Below are 25,597 nucleotides of genomic sequence, written 5' to 3'. Positions count from 1 at the left end.
TGTTGTGATATATCTGTGTGTATTTTTTGACGTGATACAAGCAAAATAATTTCTTGTAATTTGTTGTGGTCTACCAGGTTTTTTATTTTTAATAATATGACACCAGATTTTGAAACTTTATTTTTATGCAAAGCGTTTAATAGATCATGATGTCTTGATAAGTCAATTTGCTCTATTTAATGCACTGTTTACAATCATGGAGAATGGCTGTTCTCAAGGCAAAACTCGCCCCTCCCATCAGTTCATCTTTTGAGGTGAAATTGTATGTTTGAGTAAGGAGCCAACTCCAATATGTGGTTGAAATTTAAATTGCATGTAAGCTTTTATTTACTGTTTGAATTACCACAGCAGCTAATTTGTAACTCAAGCTGTTTAATTTTGTGGTTCTTGAGTGCAGTATTAAGGTACACTCCCTTGAATTTCAAGTTGGTCCCATTTTAAATAACGTAACTTGGTGTATCTTTTAATCTGGTGAAAGTAGTTCAGAAGGAAAGACAACTGTAGCATGTTAAATTTGAACATGCGTTTAAGCTTTTATTCAGTGTTGAACTAACTAGAGAAGCTCACTTATAACTTGAGCTTTTTAGTACTGTAGCTCTCTTGAGGCCCATTCACACGTACAGTAATGTGTTTACTGAATTTACCTGGAGGACACCTGCAACATTCATCCTATTTACAGAGCCAGGACTGAGTACAAACTCTGGATTTTTTTGCAATGCACAAACAGACAAGCGAGCTAGTGAACCATGAGAATACTTTAGCTGAATTTGACCAAAAAGTGTATTTGTAGACAGCGAATTTTAAGGGGCATATTCAATGAAAGCTGGTCTCCTTTGCAAAGTACTGTATGTATTTTTTATGTAGTTTTATGGCCCTATTTTATACTGGAATTCTTATATTTCTGTGCATGTATTTAACTGTTTAAATGTTTGCTGTCTTGCAGCTGTTGGGTCGGTCCATTGACCTTAATCGTCTCATTACCCAGCGAGTGTCTGCTGCCCTTTACAAGTCCCTTGAACTGGCCATTAACCGCTTTGAGAGCGAGGACCTCACCTCTATTGTTGTATGTTCTTATTCCATATATACATAGCATGTTTTGTATTTCTTTCATTTTTCTCTTATCTTAGTGTATGTTGGTGGTGTTGATTGACACTTCTGTCATGTTTAGATAACCGTGTCTATTTTTTTTTTTAATGACTCTTCTTTACCTTTTTGCTTCAGGAATTGGAGGGCCTTTTGGAAATAAATCGGTTGACCCACAAGCTTCTCTGTAGGTTCCTGACCTTGGACAGCATGGATGCCATGTTCCGTGAGGCCAACCACAATGTGTCTGCTCCATATGGCAGGATCACGTTGCATGTTTTCTGGGAACTCAACTATGACTTCCTGCCCAATTATTGCTACAACGGCTCTACCAACAGGTACCGTCACCAAACATACTATCAATTTGTCTGCTGCAATGTGTCCAGTTACAATCCTATAGGATTTTTTGCTACACAATGCAGGAATATGTCTGTTCAAATACTTCAGCTTGACCTGGTGTCTATTTGCTGAATACACTCGAATATATTTAAGCAGGAAAATAACCAGGTTTTGCTGCAAAGTGACGGTTTATGGCTTTTTATGTTAACAAACAAAAAAACAATTTAAAAACTAGTGTTGTTTTTGTGGTAAAATTTATATAAAATATTCAGGAACATACCATCTGTGCATATGCAACAACAGCAGCATTTAGAGCTTTGGGCCAGGAATTTAAAACGTTGTAATCTCTGAATGTTATTAGAGATGAGCAGTATGAGCCCTATCTTTGGTACACAATGTTGTTTTTTTGTGTGTTTGTGATGATTCTCTTAATGGACAGAGCAGCTCAATAATTATCCTGGTCTCTTTTGTCTCTGAAATACATGCAGAAATCAGCCAGCAAAAAATTGAGGTTATAATTTTGCTTTAAAACTTTGAGCAAAACAAGGTGAAATATTTAATTGAAAAGTAAATGAGGACTGTGGCTTTAAGTTCTGAGTGCTAAACTTTGATCTACATCTCTTCTGCTGTGCTATTTTTAAAAAAGTCACATCACATTTTCACCTCAGATGTCATCTGAGGTACAGAGTGAGTGAGTAATGGAAGACAATAGAAAAGAATAGGAGAATGACAGGAAACAAATTATGGAATTAGTGATGTAGATTAGGGGAGAGACAGATTGCATGAAGGAGATTAATAGTGGAGGGGGAGATGGGGGGGGGGGGGTATGAAGACAGAGACTGTGAAGAAGTAGGCAAACAAAATGTATTTTTAAAGATTGCAATGGGTAGCAAGGCTACTGAAAATACCAGAAGAAGAGGAACATCAATCATGATTTAAAGAGGAGCATTTCTAATACAGAAAATGTGTTATAGATCTATCTGTGTGTGAAATCCATTATATTGCAGTAACTCTTGTAATACACCCTGATATACAAAAGAAATAACAACCTAAAACCTGATCCCTAATAGCTCCATTAAGAGCCAAATGTCTTCAGAGTTGTTGTTACCTGAGTTTGTTTCATGCTTGACATACTTGATGCCACCCAGCCTGTTGAAATGTGAAATTCTGGCAAAGATTGAAATGTTCTTGAGCTGAATATAATAATTAAGTATATTAAGAGTTAATTGCTCTTGTAATTTCTTTCATTTTTTTTTCTCTACAGTGCTCATTCAGTGGGTGATATTTGCTGTGAAAATACTTAAAAACTAAATGGTTTTCTCATTTCGTCCAGGTTTGTTCGCACTGTGCTGCCCTTCTCACAAGAATTCCAGCGAGACAAGCCACCAAACGCCCAGCCACAGTACCTCTATGGCTCAAAGGTGAATTTGTATTCCCTTGATTTTCTTTTTAAGACTTTCTTTCAAATTCGAACAAATACACACTTAGATGGTTTAGGTGGGTTGGCTTACAACTTTACAAAATGGAATAATGATTTTTTCATATGTTATCTCAGGGAACATTATTGGCCACAATCAAAAATATTATTTTAAATGCCTTATTTTTAATGTTTCTCACTGTCATTTCATGTGTTTGCATTTCCTTTTCACAACACAAACTGAAAGTATGTTATGTACAAAGACTTAAAACACGAGTACTGAATGTATTAAGTAAATGTTGTGTTTCTTTCATGAAAAAGTCATTTGTAGATATCCTTAGAATCCTGGCACATCCAGTTTTCCATGCCATATTAACACTTAGCAAATCAATAATATCTTACCGACTGACATTGAAGTGTCCATGTGGGTTGACAAACAGAATTAGGATGCTAAAAATCAATTTCTAAAATCAATCCAGTCCCATTTTTAACAGAAAGATATCAAGGGTCCATTTTTGTGCATTGAATAAGCCATATGTCTCTTGATATAGTTCCATCACAGTAAATGGATAAAGATGCATTAATCATAAGCACATGTAGTTCACAGTATTTTAAAGCTTATATCAGTGTTCAGCTGATAATGCAAGTATACCTTTTGTGATCTATCAAATTCTAAGACCAACAGAAGGATTTCCTGGACCCATCTGCTATGGCAGTATATATATATATATATATATATATATATATATATATATATATATATATATATATATATATATATATATATATATATATATATATATATATATATATATATATATATATGTGTGTGTATATATATATATGTGTGTGTATATATATATATGTGTGTGTATATATATATATATATATATGTGTATATGTGTGTATATATATATATGTGTGTATATATATACACGTGTGTGTGTGCTGACATGCTCTTTATAGGCCTTGCTTTTTATAAAGATGTTTTTTGTTTTTTTTAAGGGGGGTGGGACCATGTTTTTGTTCTTGTTTTTAAACAGTTGTCTTTGTTTCTCTATCCTTTTACTTTAATTAGTTTTTTTAGGATTTTTGCTTTTCAAACGTACGCTTTAAATCTCTTGCAAAATTACAAAATGTACACTTAGGTAACGCTACAGGTTATTTTGTATTGTCTTAATTTCTAAAACACAGCAATGTTTTAGCACAGTTTTGGTTCAAACCAACTCTGGGCCTCCGTTTTGTTTGTTCCCAAGTGTCCTGAGCTCATGGCTCTGCCCATTGACAGGTGCTCCTCCGTGCTCTGGGTGAAATGGGTTCTCTATCACTGTTGCCTGCTGGGGGTCCTCCTCGATGTAACTTGCCGTATACAGGCTCTCTCTGCCTTCTCGTGCCCCATAATCACTCCTGGGGGTAAGAGCTTGGCTGGCGGAGATGGAGCCTTGCTGACTTTCCCCAACAGAGTGCCTCTTTAATGGGCAAGTGGAGTGAAGGCATGCCCAGAGCAGAACCACAGCAATAATGAAGAGCAGGATGCTACTGGCAAGCCACACACCCATAGCAAGCTCCCTGCGGCTTCCTCCACGTTCGGCACCCTCATCCAAGGTGCTGAAAAGCTGGCACTGGTCCCTAGTGGGGTTGGCTGATTGGCAGGTGATGCAGAGTATGTAGGTGGTCTGAGGGCTGAGGTTGCCCAGGTGCGTGGTTGTGTGACTCACTGGAATCCTCTCTTCTCTCATAAGGCTCTTGCGTGTGTAGCCCATCATAAGGCTGTTCCAGTTGGGGTGGTACATCACACTGTAAAAGGTGTCCACACAACCAGGAATGGAGGGCCAACTGACCACCGCTGAAGTGGCTGAGATGTTTTGCACGGTGATGGTCATGTTTTTTCTGCAGGTCGTGGTTGTGATTCAGTGGGTTGAATGGTGGTTCCTCATAGATCTGAGGATGTTGTGATATTATTAGACAGGACTGTGCTGAAAGAACAAACAAGAATGATATTTAAACATCTTGCAAAATTTCTATTTTCTTTTGAATGAGTAAAAATTACAGCTGTTTCTGAAAGCAGTTAATATATAGATTTTTTTTTTGAGCATTAATCTATTAATCATAGTTTTTAATAAGCTGAAGCAGACCAGTAATAATATGTGAAATATGCTAACTCCTAAGGCATTTGCTGTTGAGGTAGGTTATAGGGTTGAAGACAAATGATAAGGGGACTGCCGGGGCTAGTTAAGGTCTCAGTTATACTAGCGGTGGGAATTGCAAAAGTAAAATTGATTTTAGATTTATATTATTTTAATGCTCTGTCTCTTTACATAAAGCCATTTCTTTATTTATAGTCGCACTACTATTTATCCCATCACTCAGTGTTTGATATATCAGCATTCCAGTTTAGGTAAAGCTAACTTGTACTTGATATGACTTTATGACACAAATAATGAAGCCAGTATTATTTTCTTTGGGTGTTGTGTGGGTTTTTTTTTTTTTGTTCCTTTTAAAAACAAGAAAAGTCTTTGGCCATGCAGCCTGATCTTTGTTTCCATGGTAATAGACCTTTCTTATTTTAATCTCATTGGTTTGGCCAGCTTTCCTCTGGTTCTCTCCTCTCCTTTATTAATAGCTAAGGTTTGCTAGCCTGAAGCACTTAGTTTAATTATTGTTTTAATTTATTTATTTTTTATTTTTTTAACAAATGAGCAGGTAAACCAGAGCTGATATTTTTTGTTCCTTTGAACAATTGTGTTGAAAAAGTTGATAATTCTAGTCAGCTTCTTGTGTGTCTAGGTGCATAAAGGTGATTTTCCCAGCTGTGGAAATCCTAGGTCATATGTTTAAATTACTTATATTCTGTAATACAGAGCTGTTAATATAAAACACATTTTCTTGTCTTTTTATTGTATTTCTCCTTGGCATGTGAAGGTTATAGCTTGTAAAAATTGTGTGGATCAAGTTGATACAATAAAAAGAATAGGATATTTTGGTTAAATGTGCTTAAATCGAGAGGTATAGATTTTGTCATTCTCTTGTAATTTATTACTAAAGAGGCCATGTGGAAGTGAATATGTTTAACAGAGAAGTCAGAGCACTGTATTCATAAGTCTGATTAGAGGTCGATGCTTCAAATTGAGCTGACCGCTCCATTACATGCTGTTTCCTTGTCTTTTATTTTTTAACATTTTTTTTTTCTCTCAAGGAAGTTTGTCCACATAATCAGAAAATGGGATGCTTGCAGTATTAGCTCCAGTATTTTTGATATTTTTGTTGAGCCCTATAGGAACGTGGTCAGTTTCCACTCTGTTCCCAAATGGGAGACGAATATGTGGATTATTTTGATTGAGCACAGACTTGCTCTTTCTGCTCTGCTTGCTTATCAAGTGCAGATAACTGGTCATCAGCAAATCTAAGCAAACCAGTCTGCATTGGAACTGTACTTAATCCTCAGTGCTTATCGCCTCGTCATCCCATATCAGAAACAAGGATTAATGACATGGCCATCGTGGCAGCCCTACAATATAAGTACTGAATTACTTGAGCTGTTTTATTTATTTATTTCTTATTAGTTCTGATAGTCTTTCTGTGATACATTAAAGTACATTTGTGCATTTGATTAACTGTTTAAATTTACAGGGCCCATATTCTACATTTAAATATGCTGTTTTAGATGCTCTTTCAATATTTACATTTAAATCAGATGTGATCTCATAGGTTGCTTTGTATTATAAGCTGGACTGAGACTTATAATTACAGAAACATGCATGCTGAATCAACATGGGCAGGGCATATTCTTCCTACCAATTAGCTCTAAAAACTCTCACACTGCTTACACTGCAAGAGAGAAGACATAATGTGTAATGAATTGGCTTTTAAACTTTTTTATCACCCTTTACGAGACCCTCTGGGACTCAATTCAGCTGGTAAACCAAAAACAAAAAAATGGGTGGAGCTAAACAGCTGAAGGCTGAATCGGTGTATATATGTTGGATTTTCTAACAAGACAGGAACAGTGAATTCAAAGGCTATATATGAAGAGGGTTGAGGAAGTGAAATAGTGGATGGTCTACAGAGTTAACAATATTCATTTACAGTGTTAATCTACAACATTACACTAATAATTCAGTTGTCCACATACAGCACCTTTAAAAGTACCTGTGTATTCGGTTTGTTGTGTAAGAGTCCCTTTCTACCCTTGCAGTTGTAAGTACTCTTGTCAAAAATCTTGTCGTTATGACTGTCATAATGTAAAGACCAGAATTGACAGTTTATACCAGCTGACTACACTAAATTACTGTCTTTCCAGAACCATGGATAATGAGTAATAATCATTACCATGACCAATATTCATTGAGGTTTCTCAGTAGCATCAAAGCAACAACCCCCCCCCCCCTTGCTCAGGAGGTAGATCAAAGAGTACTTAATGGATTTAATGTTATCACTACAAAAGGATTTATTCTTGCGATTATTTATTCGGATGATATTCCCTTTAGACAGTGGCTACTTTCTGTGATTTGTATTTTCCCCAGACTGGTTCATAAAGAGAAAAAGGTACATTTGCCCTTCTATATAATAATAGTAATAGACCTTTCTTCTAGCTAACAAGATATATTTGAGTTTCTTCAAATTCTGAGTGAGACAAAAGCGATATATAAGAAAATAATTTTTTACCTAAGAGCTGAAAGAAAACTGAAGCTGGTTTAATCAGTTGGAGACTCTTGCTCTTGTCTTGATGTCAGATCCAGTGGAACGTTTAAGAGAAGATAACCGGAGGCTGTTTCTCTCCCTGGCATGGCTCAGGCTTGTAACGCTTGTGGCAGCAAGCTAGACTTATGAAGGATGCTCAGTGGTCGGCTCTGTTTCTACACAGTGAAACGCCGCACAGTTACAGAGAGAGGAGCGAGCTACCTGATTACAGCAGCAGGAGTGAGGAGGGGGGGAGAGACAGAGTGAGAGAGCGATCTCTCCGTCTGAGTCGAGGGAAAATTAAGGATTAGAGCTGAACATGATGCCACGCCCTTCCTCAGTGACCTTTCACTCATTTTCATTTCCGCTTGATTGTTGTTTCTTTCACTTATTGTATGTATTAACCATCTTAATATATAGATTTGCACTTTCCCTCAGTCATTTATTCAGTTTTCATGCTCTTACTGTCTGTGTACTTGTATTTTAACTGAACTGAACTATTAATACTAGTTTAAACATTACACTAACATTATTTTGACAGTACTTAAATATTGTTTGGATACTGAAGAAACCAAATGATCATTTGGCTTTTAATTCTGGCTGTTTTTCTGTGATACTGACACATTCTAAAAGTCTTTTAATGTTATTGTCATTTTAAATATTTTAATTGCATGATAATACATAATAATAAATCTAAAGACATTGTTACATTAATATTGTGCAATATATACAAGGAAATGTGGAAATAGATGTTTCATTAAGCATATGTCTCATTATGGATTGCTCAGAAGGGGGTGTAAACTGAAAATTGATTCATAATCAAAATGTATTGATGTGGAAATATACTCATACACTAGTAAAGTGTAATTTAACCATTTTCCTCTGGCTCTCTTATTTATTGCAGGCATTGAACTTGGCATACAGTAGCATATATGGCTTCTACAGAAACTTTCTGGGCCCACCTCACATCAAGGCTGTGTGCAGACTGCTGGGATACCAGGGTATTGCTGTGGTCATGGAGGAGCTGCTGAAGGTTGTCAAGAGCTTGGTAAGAACAAACCCTGATTGATATATTGGCCAGATCAAAACAGGTTATAAACTCATAGAGCTGGTCTTGGATAATGAAGCATGCCACCTTTTGCCATGGGAAGTGCCAAAGCTAACTTGGGTGTTGTTATGGAGATTATATATAGATGAAATTTAGATTATTTAGACTAACATTATCCTATTATTTTACTGTTAATATATCTGGAGCACTGAAAATGTCAAATAAAACCAATAAATAAATACTTCTTTGGTGCAGCTCCAGGGAACCATTCTGCAGTATGTAAAGACTCTGATGGAGGTGATGCCCAAGATCTGTCGTCTACCGCGCCACGAATATGGCTCACCAGGTGGGTGATGAAATTGTGCTGCCATTTCTTTGGCACTCAACAGGGTGCTGTGTACCCCAGCAACCAATGGAGAAACTCACATGAATGTGTTTTGTGCCTAAGCTTTTATGTAGTTATGCTCAAACCACAGGAGCACACTCTATCTGAAGATGAGCTCTCATTCCAACTCAACACAGAACAGCCAATGCACAAAGCATTAACAGGAGTGAGTGCTCCTAGGTAGCTCAGATCATTTATAGCACAGCAGGTTGCTGTGAGGTCTTGTGTTCTCTGTGTACGATAGTGGTGCAGTACATACTCAGCATGTTATTGTCTGTAATCAGGGTCTTCTCAACTCACCACCCACACACACCCTGAGCATGCTGTGTGATTCCCTTAGATTCTTGAGTGCTTGGAGTTTGTTTTGCTGTCTGTAGAGAGAGTGGGGGGTCCACTACATATTGAGGTCATGACTTTGCCAGGTTTGTATAAATAAATCACAGCAAGTGGTAGATGACACTGCTTTTACTGAGTTTTCAGCAGCCATCATTTCAGCAGGTTGCTAGTGAAATAACTGTAATAAAAATAGAATTAGCATATTTTGGTGGGCATTACAAAATCTTTGAGTCACAGTTATTTCTGGCAAAACCAAAAGCATGCTGTGGCTTTGTATATATTCTTCTTACTTGTAATTCATAAGGACAACTTTCAGTCAATACATGAGTAGATAATAAGTAGATCATTCTTGTTTTGCCAAAAAAATTAAAGCTCAGTATCTTCGCATAAAACCAGCAATGTGGTCTCATTGTGATTGTTCTGTGGTACAGGCATCCTGGAGTTCTTCCACCATCAGCTGAAGGATATAGTTGAGTATGCTGAGCTGAAGACTGTATGCTTCCAGAACTTGAGGGAAGTGGGCAATGCTGTGCTCTTCTGTTTGCTGAGTGAACAGAGCCTGGTACGTTTACATCTTATATACCTGGACAATAATCCAACGTTTACATATGTGTTATGCACATCTTAATGACTGAAAGAAAAAACTTAATTTTTGAGCCACATGCTTATTGATAAGAAAAAAAACCAGAACTATGTGTTGAATAAAATCAAACGCTTTTCTCCTTGTCAGTTTGCATTGTGTGATATGCACGGGATTAAAGATGCAAACCTAAATTTTGACTGATTGTATTTCACACTTAAAGTGAGCAGTGTGGACATTCTGAGTTTAAAAAGTGCAGACTTTTGCCAAATAGCACAGTTCTACTAACCCTTCTACTTTATTTCAGATTCTGTTCAGATTCTTTATTTTTGTGTGCATTGAACTTTGAGACTGTCATCTGAACTTCATATACCCCTGATTTAAGCTTTTGATGTGGACCTAAAGACACTGGCGTGGACTTGGGCTTTCCTCAATTTCACTGTCACTCACTGTATAATCACTAACTCTCCAAATATGTTAGAGGCATAGAAAGGCAGCCTTCATCTCCTCCACTGATACAAGAACCAGAATATATAACCTGGTGTTTCATAAACTTTTTAACTGCAGTGCCCCAGTTTTGTGGATGATAATGTTGAGCACCCCCACTCTGACACCTACAGGTCTTAATCTTGCATCCAGATTAAGTTAATAGTTAGGTTAAATGACAAAACACCCCTACAGTGGAATTATTACAAGTAACGTTATGGATGTAATTATTTGCCTTGCTGCAATAGCGCCCCACTTTGGGAACCACTGATAATAGGAAATAGAAATTCAGTATTTTAATAATAAAATAAGCAAATAGGTAAAGTTAGGACTTATTTGGCAAGAGAAAATATCATTAAATCCTATTTAATTTCATTGCACTCTCACAGAATTACAACAATAGGGTTCTGCTTTCTATTCCATCAGATTTTGAGAATGTGTTTTTGTTTTTTACCTGTAGCCTCTTGAGGGTTGTCATGGAAACACAGCTGTGTTTGTGCTTCATGTGGCAGTATTTTACTTTATCCTTAACATGGTTTATTTAGTCCTACAGAAGCTTTTTAGCTGAATGCCAACAAGCCTTGTCATATGTTTTCATATTTTGTGCCTGGATTGTTCATTGTTTTTATACAAGGGTCTGAAAAAGAAGTTGATTTAATGTAGCAGTTGACAATTTTACCTGGGATTGGAACATGTTGCATCATAGTTTTTATGTCTGATTTTCAAAAAAAAAAAAACAACCTTAGTAGCTGCTACTGGAATATGGTTGATTGGTAAATGCATGATTTTCAAACAAATATCAGCTGAGCCTGTTCAGGACATTCTAACTTATATCAGACTTTTGACCTTCTCTTGCTCTAACTGATCTTCTGAACAGACTGAATGCATTGTATGGATTCCAGAAATAATATTTGAAAACATATTAAAAGCAGTCATTATGTCCATAAACACCGGAAACACAAAAATACCATAGGCCGCATCTGTTTGTCTCATGAAATGGAATGAATATTGTAGACCTTCTGTGCCTATTAGCAGGGCATTCTAACCCCACATGTTAATGAGTTCACACTATAAGCGCCGTTAGTCTTGACAGCGCAGTGCTGTTTTTAGGCGAACGTTACTCTTTTAGAACCAACAGTATATTCAAAGCGCAGTTCTTTTTCCTTCAGTATGAGAAAACTCTTCAACCATGTTTGAAATTGCCAGGTAGTTATAGTTCTAGCAGCTGCTCTTCATTCCATTTGTGCAGCTTTATGAACATATTCTGAACTCATGGATCCGGATAAGATTTCAGTGCCTCACAGTGTCTCTCAAAACCTCTGGAAAGCAGACCTTAGTCATTTTTGTGTGTGCACTGTGCCATCTAGTGGATGTGATACTGCAGAACAGTAAAATGCTCATCTGCCATTGGAGTCTAAAGTAAAGACAAACCACAAGTTGTGTATTTCAGCAACTGACTCCAGTTGTGTATATTAGACAATGTATTTTTCTGAGGTGCAGTATATTTTATTGCAGTTACTTTAAAGAAGATGGCCAGATTGTACAAAATAGTCAATTATGTGAATTCTTAAGACAGAACTTTTGTGACATGGTTTTCTGATTTTTATCCAGTTGTTTTGGTGTGTGTTCGTGTGTGTGTTCATGTTCATTGCAGTTGGCAGGAATGTGGCGGGTTTCACAGGTCTAGGACCAAACTTTCATGCTCCTAGCTTAAATCATGCAATCATGGAGACACTCGAGTAGTGAAGCTGACAGTGAAAGACTTTAGTTACCGGTCTATTAATAATATAACATGAACTTTAGATCTGAATGGTCTTTTTCTTATTAGGCTGAGAGAGAATGAAAAGGAAAGTACAAGAAGTATAATATTTTAAAACATATCTACAATATAAATGTATGCTGGGACAGGGGCAATTTTAATTTAAGATTATAAATCTTGTTCATCCATTCATTCATTCATTATCTGTAAGTGCTTATCCAGTTCAGGGTCGCGGTGGGTCCAGAGCCTACCTGGAATCATTGGGCGCAAGGCAGGAATACACCCTGGAGGGGGCGCCAGTCCTTCATAAATCTTGTAAAATGTTTAAAAAAAAAAACAAAAAACACAATAATTATCTCATGGATTTAAATGAACTTTCACATAATATTATTTTTTTTCTATGGATCCATGTGGATTTAATCTCAATATCTTCCAATTATTTCATTCACTGCAGAGACAATAAAACACACAATATCCTTGAATGGCTCACTGGAGAATGTAGACTTATTTGCATTTTTGGCAAATTGCAGATACTTCTTTGCTCATAAAGCACAAGATTGTCCTTCTTTTATACCCATGCATGATCACGCGATATATTTTGGAACCTATTGCAGGAATCAACTTCTTAATAATTGTGTATAATTATAATGTAATTACACAAACAGTGACTGGAATAAGGGAAAAGTAAATGGCTTGTGTTTGAACTGTTTTATTTCAATTTACAAACCAAATATTGGTCTGCAACTTTTTTTTTCTTTTTTAACAGTTTTGCATTTGAGGAGTGCATATACATTTGACACTCTCTATTGAGGTTTACACTTTGTCAGAATGTGACTTTGTCACAGCTGAAATCTCAAGTGTTTCACACACAAAGGGTTGATTGTTAGCACCTTCATATCAGTGTTGATAACAGAATGTCTTTCTCGTCATGTGTTCAGGTTTGACCTAGTCAGTGTTGCTGCTGAACATGTTCTTACTGTTTTCATTCTTGAATCATTTTTTGAATTCCTCTGTTGTTATAGTCTCAGGAAGAAGTGTGTGACCTGTTGCATGCTGCTCCATTCCAGAACATTCTGCCAAGAGTTCATGTCAAAGGTAATATGACATGTACACTAAGTGCTCAAAAGTTTGGGGCTTACTCAATATTTATTCTGAAATCCAGGGTTTTAATAGGAGGCTTGTCCCCCTTTGCTTCAGCTTCTGCTCTTCTGAGACTTTAAACTAGTTGCTGGGACATTATTTGAGCTCATGTAGAGAGATGAGGAAATATGTTTCTTGTAAAGTGTAATACATCTACTGCTTCTCTTTCCTCTGAGCAGAGGGCGAGCGTTTGGATGCTAAGATGAAGCGGCTGGAGGCCAAGTACACTGCACTGCATCTGGTGCCTTTGATTGAGCGCCTGGGAACTCCTCAGGTGGGTGCAGCTTTCCTACCCTGTCAGCAAATTCTGCCTCTAGCACTCAGACTCTCACTCAGTCATCATTTATGAGCCTGCTTAACAGTTCTTTTTGATCATTTCAGTAATAAACTTAACATTTTTTTCCTCGTTGCTCTAAGCTGACATTGTTTACAGTTTTCATAAAAGTTTATCATAAATCGGAGCTCCATCCATTGGATTTTAAAAGTTTATTTATTCATACCTCTTATTAGCAAATAGCCATTGCTCGTGAGGGGGACCTGCTGACCAAAGAGAGGTTGTGTTGTGGACTGTCCATGTTTGAAGTGATCCTGACACGCATCCGTGGTTTCCTGGACGACCCAATATGGCGTGGCCCGTTACCCAGCAATGGTGTAATGCATGTGGATGAATGTGTAGAGTTCCATCGGCTATGGAGCGCCATGCAGTTTGTGTACTGCATTCCTGTTGGAGCCCACGAGTTCACTGTGGAGTGAGTGACCCATAAACTAGCTTTTACTTTTATTGTTTAATCCTTTGAATTCTAATTCCTGGGAATACATTTTAGTTTCATAGGTACTGAATAACCTGCCATAAATACTGGCTACTTAGCCTAACTGATATTTGTAATCTTTAGAGGGAAATAATTAGAACATTTATGCATACAGTACATGTACAGTATGGTTGCAGTTGTCTTGTAAATCCCACTATAAAGCTATAAAGGGCGGGGGGCGTGCTGAGTAAACTATCAACAAATACAGCAATTACATTTTCTAAATTCTTGTTTGTCTTCAGGCAGTGTTTTGGAGATGGGTTGAACTGGGCGGGCTGTATGATTATCACTCTGTTGGGGCAGCAGAGACGCTTTGACATTCTGGACTTTAGCTACCACCTGCTTAAAGTGCAGAAACATGATGGCAAGGATGAGGTCATTAAGAGTGTGGTAAGTCGTCTTTGTTGTCCTCCTCTGAAACTAATTCTAGTAAAAATGTTCACTTTGCGCTGATGTAAACAGTAGGTGCTGAAAAACCATGTGGAGTTGACATGAAAAGGACCATTTCTACTTTAATACTTTCTACTGTTTTTTTGTATTCTGGACCTCCTGAAGATCCTGTTCTGAATAGAATAATTACTATTGTCTTATCAGTGCCATCACAAAACTCTTTTCCCTTTCAGCCATTAAAGAAAATGGTCGACCGCATTCGCAAGTTCCAGATACTGAATGATGAGATATTTGCCATTCTGAACAAGTACCTGAAATCTGGTGATGGAGAGAACATGCCAGTGGAACATGTCAGATGCTTCCAGCCACCAATCCATCAGTCACTGGCTAGCAACTGATATTGCAACATACCTTAAACCAATCCTGAATTAAACTTTTGGATCGGTTCAGGTTAGACGTACTGTTAACAAAGCACCAGCAAAATAGACTACACCTGAGGGTAGCAACAATGTGACCAATTTTCAGCTACTAGGACCACTCTCGTTTTACATTCTATCAGTGGAACTGCTCTGCCTAAGCCTGGGTGTTCATAGGGCCAGTAAGTCAGCTACTGATTTGCTTATGAAGCAATCGCTGATTGCAATAATAATTTTGTTCAAGACTTTTTTTTTTTGGGGAAAACAAGCCCAAAGATGATGGATGTAAGAAGCGGACATGTGGCCCAGTTTTAAACACTGTCTTCCAAGTAACTTTTGTATACACATTGTGCCTTATTATGAATGATTTACTCCACTCCCCAACCCCCCAATGTTCTCTACTACATTGATACACATTTTCATGTTTTTTATTCCCTGAACGTTATAGCCAAGGGTGGTAAATGGCCAAGTGGGTTTTTATCAAGAGATTATTTAAAATTTTGCTGTGGTGACAGATCTATAGTATATTTTCTGTTTGATATTGTTGGACGGACTGCATGCTTTTTTTTTCCCCCTTATACTCTTACATGAAAGTTTAAAAATAACATGTTCTTACTCTCGTTAAACAAGTTGCCTTTTGTATTTGAACATCTGTATTCTGATTTTAATGAAATAAATATGTAACAAATCTAAATCAAGTCTCTTCAGACAGAGTATGCTTTGCTAATGTTTGCACGAGTTCCTTTATTACAAAGAAAGTGACTATCAGTTGATTCTGTAGAAAGGAAATTTGGATTCAGTGCATGTACAGTAACACCTGTACATAAATTATAACAAAAGGCTCTTTAAAAACAGGATTATATGTACAGCGCTACATGAGGAATGAGATGAACCCTTACAATGAAGTCAATGTCCAACTGAGACAGTAAGGCAGAAAAGAAAGAGACCGAAACCAAAAAAACTTTAGTACAATCAGTTGGTCCATTTTTTGCTTCTTTGATTGTCTTAGGGTTTGTCTCAGATTTTAAAAAGGGGAAAAAATAATACTTAAAGGTCCACACAGCAGAACACTCTTTTGTATCTGATGAGATGCTCATATCTGGTCCCTTTTTTTTTTGTTGTGGCCCTAAGAGCCTGTACTGCCATTTCTTCTGGAGACACTATCAAAAGGCAAACTTACATCTCTGTCCTCAAAATCCACAGAGGTGTCGTTATGTAGTAGCTCATAGGAAGTATTGCTGTGGGCTGCCACACCATTAGACACAGGGCCGTTCCGTTCCTCCTTCCTGATGGACACAGCCAGTGTAGCCAGACTGACGTTAATATCCTTAAAGGCGTGCAGAAGGAAGATGCCAACTATGATGGTAACAAAGCCACTCAGGGTACCAATGATGTCATCGTAGCCCATGTGCTCCCACTCTTTGAACAAGATGGCAGAACAGGTAAGCACAGAGGTGGTAAAAAATACATAGTAGATGGGTGTGACCAGAGAAGTGTTAAAGATGTCCAGTGCTTTATTCAGGTAGTTGATCTGAGTACTGACACAGGTCACCAAACTCACGAGTAGCAGCCAGGACAAAGGGTTTTGCAGTACAGGATGACCAGCAAATCCTTCTTTAATGGCGATGCCCAATCCTTTCACACAAGACACCGAGAGGGCACCAATAACAGAACAGATAGTGATGTAGACGAGGATGTTTGTCTGCCCATGACGTGGACCAACCACAAAGATAAAAATAAGAGCTATGATGATGACCAACGTTGCGAAGACCACAAAGCCTGTAGTAAGACAAATGGCAGATTAGAGCAGGAACTCAATTTTATACAATATCAGCTGTGAACACAGAATGACTATTCAATTTCCTGACTAATGAACCATTCAATTAAGAACAAAAGAAACGTTTGCAGTTAAATTTTTCTATTCGACTGTTAAACTTCTCCACTTAGAGAAAACACAGCGTCATAGTTCACCTGGGTCCACCAGCTTCTGTGCCATGTCTTCCAGGCTGTCAATCTCCTCTTCCTGTGGTGCATGGATCACCATGGTAGTGGAGCCCAGGATACTAAGCAAACAGCCCAACTTCCCATGCAGGTTCAACCTCTCCGTCAAGAAGTAGGAGGAAAGAACCGCACTGAAATAACAATAATGTTCATGCACATCACTATCAGCAATAACTTGCAAATAAGAATTACTCGGTTAACTGGATAACTGTGCCATACTGATTTCACTGCAACTAGAGAAACATTTTTGGCTAAGATTATCTTTTTATAAACACTGCTAAGTTATAAAGTGTGATAGGGACAATGGATTTAACTGAACTGTATAATATCATCTATGCAGAATGTAGCAATTTTATCAATACATCTTGTGTAAGTTTTTAGGCCTATCTTTATCAGTTCTGAGTCTCTGCAAAAATATATATTTGAAATGCAAATAATACCTCACAAGGACACTGAGAGCACCAAGAGGAGTGACAAGGGTAGCAGGAGCGAAGGCATAAGCCGCAAAATTTGCAGCTTCACCAGCCCCCACTGAAACAGAAAAAGAGTTTGTTTTACCACAAAATTCTAATCAGCCGAGCAAACAAACAGCCATGGCCTTGTTCCTTCTATTGTTAAAGGGGCATTCCAGCATATAGCCAGTATTTAGTGTTATTCATCATGTTTCATAATATTCACTATTGTAACATTTCATGGCTCATCTTAATCAGTTTACCAGAATTCACAATTATATATCCCTTTTCTCTTTTATTAATATAACTATCTCATTCAATTGTCCAGTGTTCATTGAACATCCAATGGGCATCCCTTCCCATGACAGTAACATTTACTAATGTCAGGCATTGTGTGAGTGAGACTGTCTACTCCCTGTAGCTGTCCCAAAACACCAGTATTTGTTTGTAAACCGCCCACACACCCTCAACATACATAATCAGGACTTTAAATCAGAATGCCATTTTCTATTTTGGCTGGAGAGCCTGTTAAAGAACTGTACGTGTCAGAACAGTTTAAATTGTAAAGGATGTGCTAAAGTTCATTAAGATGTTAATAAACAATTACTTACTTGATAATAAGCCAGCCCACCAAAGCCATTCTTTTAGGTATGCATGACCACCTTGACCTGTGGGTGGGAGGGAATAAAAATAAAGCTCATTTTACTTTCTTGGCAAGTCAGCACGCAATTTAACTGTTACCTCACACACTGCGTTGTTTTACAGTTAAACAGAACATTTCACCGCAACCTGAACATCTAAGTATGGATGTTTTTCAGTAATTTTTGTATTCTGACTTTACCTTCATTACATCTTCACTATGCTTACATTTGCTTCCAGTTTTTCAAAGAAATAAGCAAAGATACACTGATCAACCATGACAGTATGACCATCTCCTTGTTCCTACACTCGCTGTCCATTCACTCGGCTCCACAGGAGCACGTTGTAATTCTACTTTTACAGACTGGAGTCTATCTGTTGCTCTGTGTACATTGTTTATCCCCTTTCTCGCTGTCTTACAATGGTCAGGACCACCACAGAGCAGGTATGATTTGGCGGGGTGAATCATTTTCAGTGCAGCAGTAACACTGATGTGGTGGTGGTGGTTTGTTAGTGTGTGTTGTGCACTGCTGTGTCTGTGCAAGTGCATCAGACACAGCAGTGCTGCAGGAGGGTTTAAACCCCTCAGTGTTTGTAATCATAAAACTACAAAGTGCTCCTGTCTGGTCAGAGAAGCTCCATCAGTCCAAAGTTCAGTCTTATAAACTTCGTTGCATATTTAGCACCATAAAATCAAGTGTTCCTAAGTCATTTAAGCTGAATTTTTTGTTATTTGTTTTAGCCTATTTCTTGTTTCCCAGTAAAAGCTTTGTTTGATTATTACAGAGAAGTCCCATGATACAAGCTGTTTTCTCACAATTAAAACAGAGAGACACTTGTAGCTTTTCTCAGATCTGAAGCAAGATTAAACCTTGATTTTTTTTCTGTATCTCAAATGTGAAAGTAATATCAAACTGATTGCCACAGTTTTGTCTAGGTCTTGCACCGCTCTTAACAGTCTCTCTTTCTCTCCCTCTGTGTGTGTGAAGCTTGCAACTAAATTGCAGCATGTGACATGTCTGAAGCCTGAAGGTGAAAGTTTCTCAATGTTATCTCTTTTGATACTAACTCTGTAAAAGCTGCTTTGCGACATCAGTTGTGAAAATAAATAAATACATTTTGATTGACTGGAAGAATAACTTGTGGACACTGAACAATCTGGTGAAGTAATGGTGCATCATTAAATTCCCTGTGCTATGTGAGCAGCACTACGAAATCAGGAAGCTGACGAGATACGAAGCACTGTTTAGTGTTCCTTGTGTAATATAAAACATTCCTGACCGAGTGGTGATTCTGTGTGAAGTTGGAGTGGACTCTAATCTACTCAAATCAGCCGCACCCTCGCGCTGGGGCAGAACGTCAGACCACACCGAGGGAGGCGTGTCAGTCGAAACACCTCAAACACACATTACCAGTTTAACCTCCTTGTCAGAAGACAGACCAACTTGAAACTCGAATGGTTTCAATCCAGCCCTCAATAACACACACAGATTTACCTGCTCTCGTTGAGCCTTTCCTGGCGAGCCGAAGGAGTCCCTTCTTCTTCAGAATGAAACTGCCACCAATGAATATACTAGAGCTAATGGCCAAAGCAAGGCCGATGTAAAAATCGTATTTTCCTCGGTCTTGGCCCATGGCGCTGTTTGATAAAGACTTTCTCTCCGTCACATTGAGAAAGACACAGAGAAGGCGCTCTCCGGTGTAGCACTCCTGTCCCGGTAACGTACCTAAAACAAACAAGAAACGTCACTTTTTAGTTAAGTTATCGTCACTAAGTCCGTACCGAGAGATTTGAAAGAGACAGACCTCCGGTAAAATCGCGCTTACCGTTTCCGTAGGAACCCTGGCAGACTACACATTCGGCAGGTTTTAGCGTTTTGTTCATATCAAAGCTATCAAGCCGAAGGCTTCTCTGTAGAAGACGCCGAGTGAGAGAGAGACAGTGCGGTATGTTGTGTTCACTAGCAGCGCTGATATGAGGAATTGAGGAAGTGAACGCAATTACTTACGGCCGCCTGATGAATAAACATTGACCTGTGCACAGAACTGATGATGAAACTCACTGCTCAACACCTAAAACCTCAGCGAGAACTCGAGAACACCTGAGAATCTAACTATGCTGTTGCCATTACAAACTTACAGCATCTATAGCCACCGACACAAACTCGTATGTCAAGCAAACTGATTCCCTGTATACTAATGATCCTCCTGCAGCCTAATGCACATACCTTTATTACTACTGTGTATTATTCAATACCTCTCAATATATTTTAAATACTGCAGGCTACTCCCTATACATTTTTACAACTGCACTCTACGTCATATACTTTCTATACTACTGCAGTCTCCGCCCTATTCTCTACAACCCTTCAGTCTACCTCATATAGTCTAGTTTTAGGGCCATGGCTTTGAGAGAGAGAGAAAAAAAGTTTTGAGAAAACGTTCTGAGGATTATGAGAATAAAGTTGAAAAACTTCAGAGAATAAAGTCAGAATTAGTAGAGAAACACTGCTTGAATTATTATCTATTATAACATTTAGACAGACAGTCTCCCTGTCTGTGTGCCATAGAGTGAGTCGTGAAAAAAGCAGTCAATGAAGTAAACAGAATTATTTATTAAACGCTGCCATCCACATGACATGACAACTAACCTCACCAGTTCAGCCACTGACTGCGATGCATACATTTAGTTTATTGTCTGAGTCTATAAGCTGTAAAGCGATGGAGCCTCGTGGGCATGCTGGAATTCCACTCCCTACAGATCGATCATTTTTGTAATCATTATTGGTATCCTGTGAAACTACATGCCCTCTTCTGAATAAACGGGTTCTTGCACAATGGATTTAGTGTTCAAATACTAATAACAATCTGGTCCTGATGTGCCAGAAGACTGAGTATTTATTCCTGAAATCTAAACCACAGTATGACTTATACACTGCATTCCTCAGTTACACTGTGGTTGTGTCTGTCCCATTGATATTCCAACATTATTCTCAGAATTATGACTATTTTTCTGACTTTATTCTCAGAATCTTTTTTTTCCCCCATGCCATGGCCCTAACTCTGTCGTACTACCATACTGAACTCTATATACTGTTGCTTTTTACTCTCTATACTCCCTCATTCTCCCCCTAAACCATCTGTATTTCTACAGTTTTCTTCATACATTCTCAATAATCCAGGAGTGGATACTCTACTCCTGCAGTCTTCTCCCGAAAACCTAGAATCCAACAATTTTCTCCTTATGCTTTCTCTCTATAATACTGTAGTTTAATTCCTGTATATCTGCAGTTTAGTCCTTACACTACAGATACTAAAGCACTATTCTCTCTACTCACCTGCAGTCTACTCCCTATACCCTTTACTGTACTGCAGTGTATTTCCTAAATTACTTCAGTCTACTCCCGACGGTCGATAGCGATACTCAGATCAGGAAATAATAAAACGTTTTCTAAACAGAGCACACATTCTTCTAGGGAGCCATAAAAACCTAGATAACTAAACAGGGTGCACTTGTTTTTACTCCTGGGTGGATTTAGGCCAGAGGTTGGAAGCATAAATGAAACTTTACTACATCACAGGAGTCTCGACGTTAGCTTCCGAGTGGCTGAATTAGCCGTTTCTTACTGACATCAACACGAGAATTACCACATTCCCAAAAGGCAGTTCCTGTCTTCGCGTCTTTATTGAACGTTCAGCGTGTTCATCGTGTTTTAATGAGACACAGTGAGGTCGGTTGTATTTAAGGCGGTTGTTACAGTTTTGCTCCGGTAATTAGCTGACATTAGCGGTATGCTAACTCAGTGACCGTGCCTTTTCACAGCCCCACCGCCCTACACACACGAGTTCAAGATATGAAATGTGAAAATACCTGTTTGTCCTCTCCGTGGTCACAGAGAACAGTGTCCGGACTTGGGGGGCTTCATTATAGTTTTTAACCGGATCCTCTCGCAGAGAACCAGCAGCTGATGACGGAGTCTGTAACCTTTACGATCCCTCCCACACGGTGAAAGGGCAGCAAAATGCGCATGCGTAAAAGCGCTGCTGGCATTGGTCCACTGCATAACATGTCATTTTGTAAATATTGTCAACTCATTTTTTTAAATACTTTTTTATTCTTGCCCAGATTAGGTGGGTTTGATCTGGAGTTTGTTTTGCTCAAATAACACAGATTTCTGACAATTTTTTGGGGGGATTAAAATACAATATATTTTCATTCCATTAGAAGAAACTCTTATGTTTGCAAAATTTTCATATTCTAGTACAACACAAGAAAAGATATGACTTATTTTTATAACTTTTAAAATTGTCATAAATTATGATTATTGTGTCAGCAATGCGTTTGTTAATAAGGCGTAATCTTGCATTGACTGTACACACTTCAGAAAAGAACAGTCCCATAAATCATGGCAGTGTCCCATGGCACTGGAGTATCAGAAGGAGGAGCTGCATGATTTACTACACTTCACACAGTACTGGATAAGTTTAATTTAAGCTTAATAAGTTTAAATATTTGTAGACAAAATAAATTGTGCCCCCCAAATTATTTAGACATAACAGAATGAGATTTTTCAGCCAACAGTACACATTTAGATTAAGTGCTAAATTAGACACAGAGAATTCAAGTACACATATTTTCCCATATTATAGATCCTACTTATTGAAGTAGAATAAACATTTAAAAATCCAATATAAACGGGTTCAAATATACTGTATATATCAAAATATACTGTAGTTCAGAGTCCTGGTCAATCAATCATAGTTATAACACAAATGTTCACAAAAGCAAGTTAGAGGTATGATACAGAATTACCTCTCAGTCAGATAATCATTTTTAGGTTAAGAAAAGTGCAAGTTTTATTTCATGAAAATATAAAGCTGTAAATTCATATTAACACTAAAGAAAACATACACAAAAATCTGTGCAAAGTTACATTACTCCTCTTTGGTTTTAGTTGGACTCCACGTTATGATGGCTTCCTGTGATATGCGTAATAATATAACACCCACAGATACTGAGGTAAATCCACAAAAAATACCCAAACAGTCCAAAATCCCCAATGCTTCCCACTCTTTAAAAAGGATTGCAGACGCTAGAATGACCGACGATGTGAATACCACATAATACACAGACTCAAAAATGTTGGAGCTGAAGTTCTCCAGTGCTTTGTTGATAAAAGTGAACTGGATAAGGATGCTGACTAAGAGAATTGCCAGCAAACAAAGGAAGAGGTGCAGGGCTCTGTTGTCAGCGGTGAAGTCTCCACTGAAGGCATCTTTTGCAGCTAAGCCAAGGCCTTTACAACTGGGAACAGTGAAGGTCCCCAGGAGAGAACAAATGCTCACATACACCATGATGTTGGACTTTCCATAAGCTGGAGAGAGCCAACCAATCAGTATGATGAGCAGAAAGACCACCAAGCCAATGTAGGCCAGGAACACTGAAAGATGAACACAAATATTGGGATAAGTTAAATCAACAAGGTGTTTTCTCCCTCAGATCAGATGTTTACTGAATCACTTTTTATTGTATTATTATTCTGTGTAAAGCTGTTTTATATAAAAACCCCAGGAAAGCAGCAATTCTGAAATCACTGCATGTATTGTAATTATGCCACTGAGCTGACATTATATAACAACATGACTCATGAATGAGCAGGTGTGTAGGAGTGTCTAATAAATAGCTGGTAAGTGCATGATATAAATCAACTGAGTATAACTGCAGTAACTTTAAGGTATAAATGGTAGGAATGGCTATACCGGGGTCTAGAAGACGCTCTTCTAATTCCGTTCTGGATGCAATACTCTCAGACTTAGGAGAATGGATGATAAGCACAACTGACCCACAGCAGCACAACACACAGCTAAGTTTCCCCAAGATATTCAAATGCTCCTGCAGCAGCCAGGAGGCTAGAACGGCCCTGCAATGAAAAACAAAAAGGCACATAACATGCAATATGCCATATGGATATAAGGGTTGGTGTGAGGTTTTTTTTTCAACAATGACAATATACAGAACATAGCATATCCAGCCATAATGTAATATACTAGTGAAGTTTAATGTCAATTAAATAACCTAACAATATCATTAACCTAATAATAATTGACTGCTCAAATATTGAATATAACAAAATAAGAGTGTATAAGTTGTGGGTTCATGTCCCGCTCTGGGTGATTTTCTTTGAGGAGTTTGGTGTGTTCTCCCCTTGGGTTTCCTCCGATGGTCCAAAAACATATTGGTAGGTGGATTGGCGTCTCAAAATGTCCATAGGTGCGAGTGTGTGAGTGAACGTGTGAGTGTGTGTCATCCTGTGAAGGACTTGTGCCCCCTCCAGGGTGTGTTCCTGCCTTGTGCCTAGAAATTCCGGATAGGCTCTGAACCCACCGCAACCCTGAACTCGATAAGCGGTTACAGACAATGAATGAATGAATGAATGAATGAACAGTATATAACTCACCCAAATAAGACACCTAATGCTCCAAGAGGAGTGACTAGTACTGCTGGGGCTGCATTCTGAGCCAGGAAGTTCCCTAACTGGCCTACTATCACTGGGGGATTAAAAAATAATAATAAATTTTAAAAAATGTGTGTGTGTGTATATATATATATATATATATAACAAACAAACAAGACAACATACATTAATACAGCTGCAAATATTTCAATTAATTGACATGTAAAGCACTAAAAAGCGCCCCTTTCGTAGCATTATACATTTGAGCATCTGTGAGAGTGAGTGTTTTACAAACGTCACATCTAACAAATAATGTCATAAATCTGAAGCACTGATCGACTTGTTAGTGAGTGAGAGAGTATGGCAGAGTTTCAGTGCTTTGTTTCATACTAAAAAATATTGTCATAGAGAGATAGCATTTCACTCACTTGCAAGTGTCCCACACCACCACACATAATCAGTCAGGTACGTCCTACCTGTATAACAAAGCCCAAGGGTCAGTCATCCACTAGCCCAACACATTCCCAAGGCCAGTTCGCTGGGAAAGCATACAAACGCGAGTGAAGTGATAACGATACGTGAATTAAAGTTAAATTAAATTCCAAATTAATTTAAACCATTTACCTGATCTGCGAGCTCTTAGTATTCCCTTTTTCTGGAGAACGAACGTCGATCCATTGATGAAACTAGACACGATGGCTATGCCAACCCCAACTACTGGTAAAGGAGTGGCGTCCATCAGTATTTAGTGCTGTGTTTTGTTTTTGTAAGAGTCAAAGCATATACAGTGTTCTCCTACGAGCCAAAGAAACTACTCGCCAATCACTTAGCGCTTAAGCTCACTGGTGTATGGTGGTGGGTGAAGAAAGTTGAATAGCAACAGAACCAGAGCCGACGAGGCTCAGACGAGCAGAAGCCGGAAGAATGTGGTTCCAATACAAATGGCCTCTTACTCCCTATGTAGTGCATTCTGTAGCGCTTTCAGTTACGGCCTTTTACTGCCAAAACATTCACGAAGCCTCACAAGAACACTGATAATATTTAGAGGTAAACTTGGAATAAATAACTATTACTTTAACTGCACTTTAGATACCATAATCGTATCGCATACACAGTGCACCATGTAGGGAGCGCAGGTAGTGGTGTGGGATGGAGATTTAAGTGTAGCGGCCATAATTTCCT

The 25,597-nt window shown here is 38.2% G+C and overlaps 4 protein-coding genes across 5 annotated transcripts in view; 1 reads left to right on the top strand and 3 right to left on the bottom strand.

The window, feature by feature from the left end:
* cyfip1 (cytoplasmic FMR1 interacting protein 1) overlaps positions 1 to 15,532 on the top strand; it is a 36,615-nt gene extending 21,083 nt beyond the window's left edge. The window contains exons 21-31 of the mRNA XM_066663023.1: positions 944 to 1,063; positions 1,222 to 1,421; positions 2,756 to 2,843; positions 8,424 to 8,567; positions 8,823 to 8,913; positions 9,720 to 9,850; positions 13,136 to 13,208; positions 13,433 to 13,527; positions 13,764 to 14,002; positions 14,305 to 14,452; positions 14,686 to 15,532. Coding sequence (XP_066519120.1) covers positions 944 to 1,063; positions 1,222 to 1,421; positions 2,756 to 2,843; positions 8,424 to 8,567; positions 8,823 to 8,913; positions 9,720 to 9,850; positions 13,136 to 13,208; positions 13,433 to 13,527; positions 13,764 to 14,002; positions 14,305 to 14,452; positions 14,686 to 14,850 — 1,494 coding nt within the window. The 3' untranslated portion in view covers positions 14,851 to 15,532. The remainder of the gene's footprint in view (positions 1 to 943; positions 1,064 to 1,221; positions 1,422 to 2,755; positions 2,844 to 8,423; positions 8,568 to 8,822; positions 8,914 to 9,719; positions 9,851 to 13,135; positions 13,209 to 13,432; positions 13,528 to 13,763; positions 14,003 to 14,304; positions 14,453 to 14,685) is intronic.
* Positions 4,057 to 4,733, bottom strand: LOC136690793 (fibronectin type III domain-containing protein 9). The gene has a single exon (XM_066662775.1). It carries the CDS (start codon positions 4,720 to 4,722, stop codon positions 4,057 to 4,059), a length of 666 nt encoding a protein of 221 aa, XP_066518872.1. The 5' UTR covers positions 4,723 to 4,733.
* Positions 15,533 to 15,551: 19 nt separating the features above from the next.
* Positions 15,552 to 21,978, bottom strand: nipa2 (NIPA magnesium transporter 2). Of its 2 annotated transcripts, none has more exons than XM_066663026.1 (6): positions 21,832 to 21,978; positions 19,457 to 19,687; positions 17,933 to 17,989; positions 17,310 to 17,400; positions 16,840 to 17,000; positions 15,552 to 16,647 (listed from the first exon to the last, which is right to left on the bottom strand). In XM_066663026.1, exons 2-6 carry the CDS (start codon positions 19,593 to 19,595, stop codon positions 15,995 to 15,997), a joined length of 1,101 nt encoding a protein of 366 aa, XP_066519123.1. In that variant the 5' UTR covers positions 19,596 to 19,687; positions 21,832 to 21,978; the 3' UTR covers positions 15,552 to 15,994. The 2 variants fall into 2 exon arrangements, with proteins under 2 accessions (XP_066519123.1, XP_066519122.1); XM_066663025.1 differs by lacking the exon at positions 21,832 to 21,978 and adding an exon at positions 19,788 to 19,942.
* A 249-nt stretch (positions 21,979 to 22,227) lies between these two features.
* Positions 22,228 to 25,398, bottom strand: nipa1 (NIPA magnesium transporter 1). Its single transcript, XM_066666119.1, has 5 exons — positions 25,040 to 25,398; positions 24,844 to 24,891; positions 24,419 to 24,509; positions 23,721 to 23,881; positions 22,228 to 23,401 (listed from the first exon to the last, which is right to left on the bottom strand). Exons 1-5 carry the CDS (start codon positions 25,152 to 25,154, stop codon positions 22,896 to 22,898), a joined length of 921 nt encoding a protein of 306 aa, XP_066522216.1. The 5' UTR covers positions 25,155 to 25,398; the 3' UTR covers positions 22,228 to 22,895.
* Positions 25,399 to 25,597: the final 199 nt, after the last annotated feature.

This window comes from Hoplias malabaricus, chromosome 3 (assembly GCF_029633855.1).
Source record: "Hoplias malabaricus isolate fHopMal1 chromosome 3, fHopMal1.hap1, whole genome shotgun sequence".
Taxonomy (NCBI): Eukaryota; Metazoa; Chordata; class Actinopteri; order Characiformes; family Erythrinidae; genus Hoplias; species Hoplias malabaricus.
Note: the sequence above shows the minus strand (reverse complement) of the source record. Positions and strands in the feature narration are given on the sequence as shown.

Excerpts from the sequence above, each read along its gene's own strand:
- nipa2 (XM_066663025.1), bottom strand. The coding sequence starts at position 19,845 with ATGAACAAAACGCTAAAACCTGCCGAATGTGTAGTCTGCCAGGGTTCC. Across the intron at positions 19,688-19,787 it reads CCAGGGTTCCTACGGAAACG|GTACGTTACCGGGACAGGAG; the intron begins GTAAGCGCGATT and ends TGTTTGTTTTAG. Across the intron at positions 17,001-17,309 it reads GCTCTCAGTGTCCTTGTGAG|TGCGGTTCTTTCCTCCTACT; the intron begins GTATTATTTGCA and ends TTGTTATTTCAG.
- LOC136690793 (XM_066662775.1), bottom strand. The coding sequence starts at position 4,722 with ATGACCATCACCGTGCAAAACATCTCAGCCACTTCAGCGGTGGTCAGT.
- nipa1 (XM_066666119.1), bottom strand. The coding sequence starts at position 25,154 with ATGGACGCCACTCCTTTACCAGTAGTTGGGGTTGGCATAGCCATCGTG. Across the intron at positions 24,892-25,039 it reads ACTAAGAGCTCGCAGATCAG|GTAGGACGTACCTGACTGAT; the intron begins GTAAATGGTTTA and ends TTTGTTATACAG. Across the intron at positions 23,882-24,418 it reads GCATTAGGTGTCTTATTTGG|GGCCGTTCTAGCCTCCTGGC; the intron begins GTGAGTTATATA and ends TTTTCATTGCAG.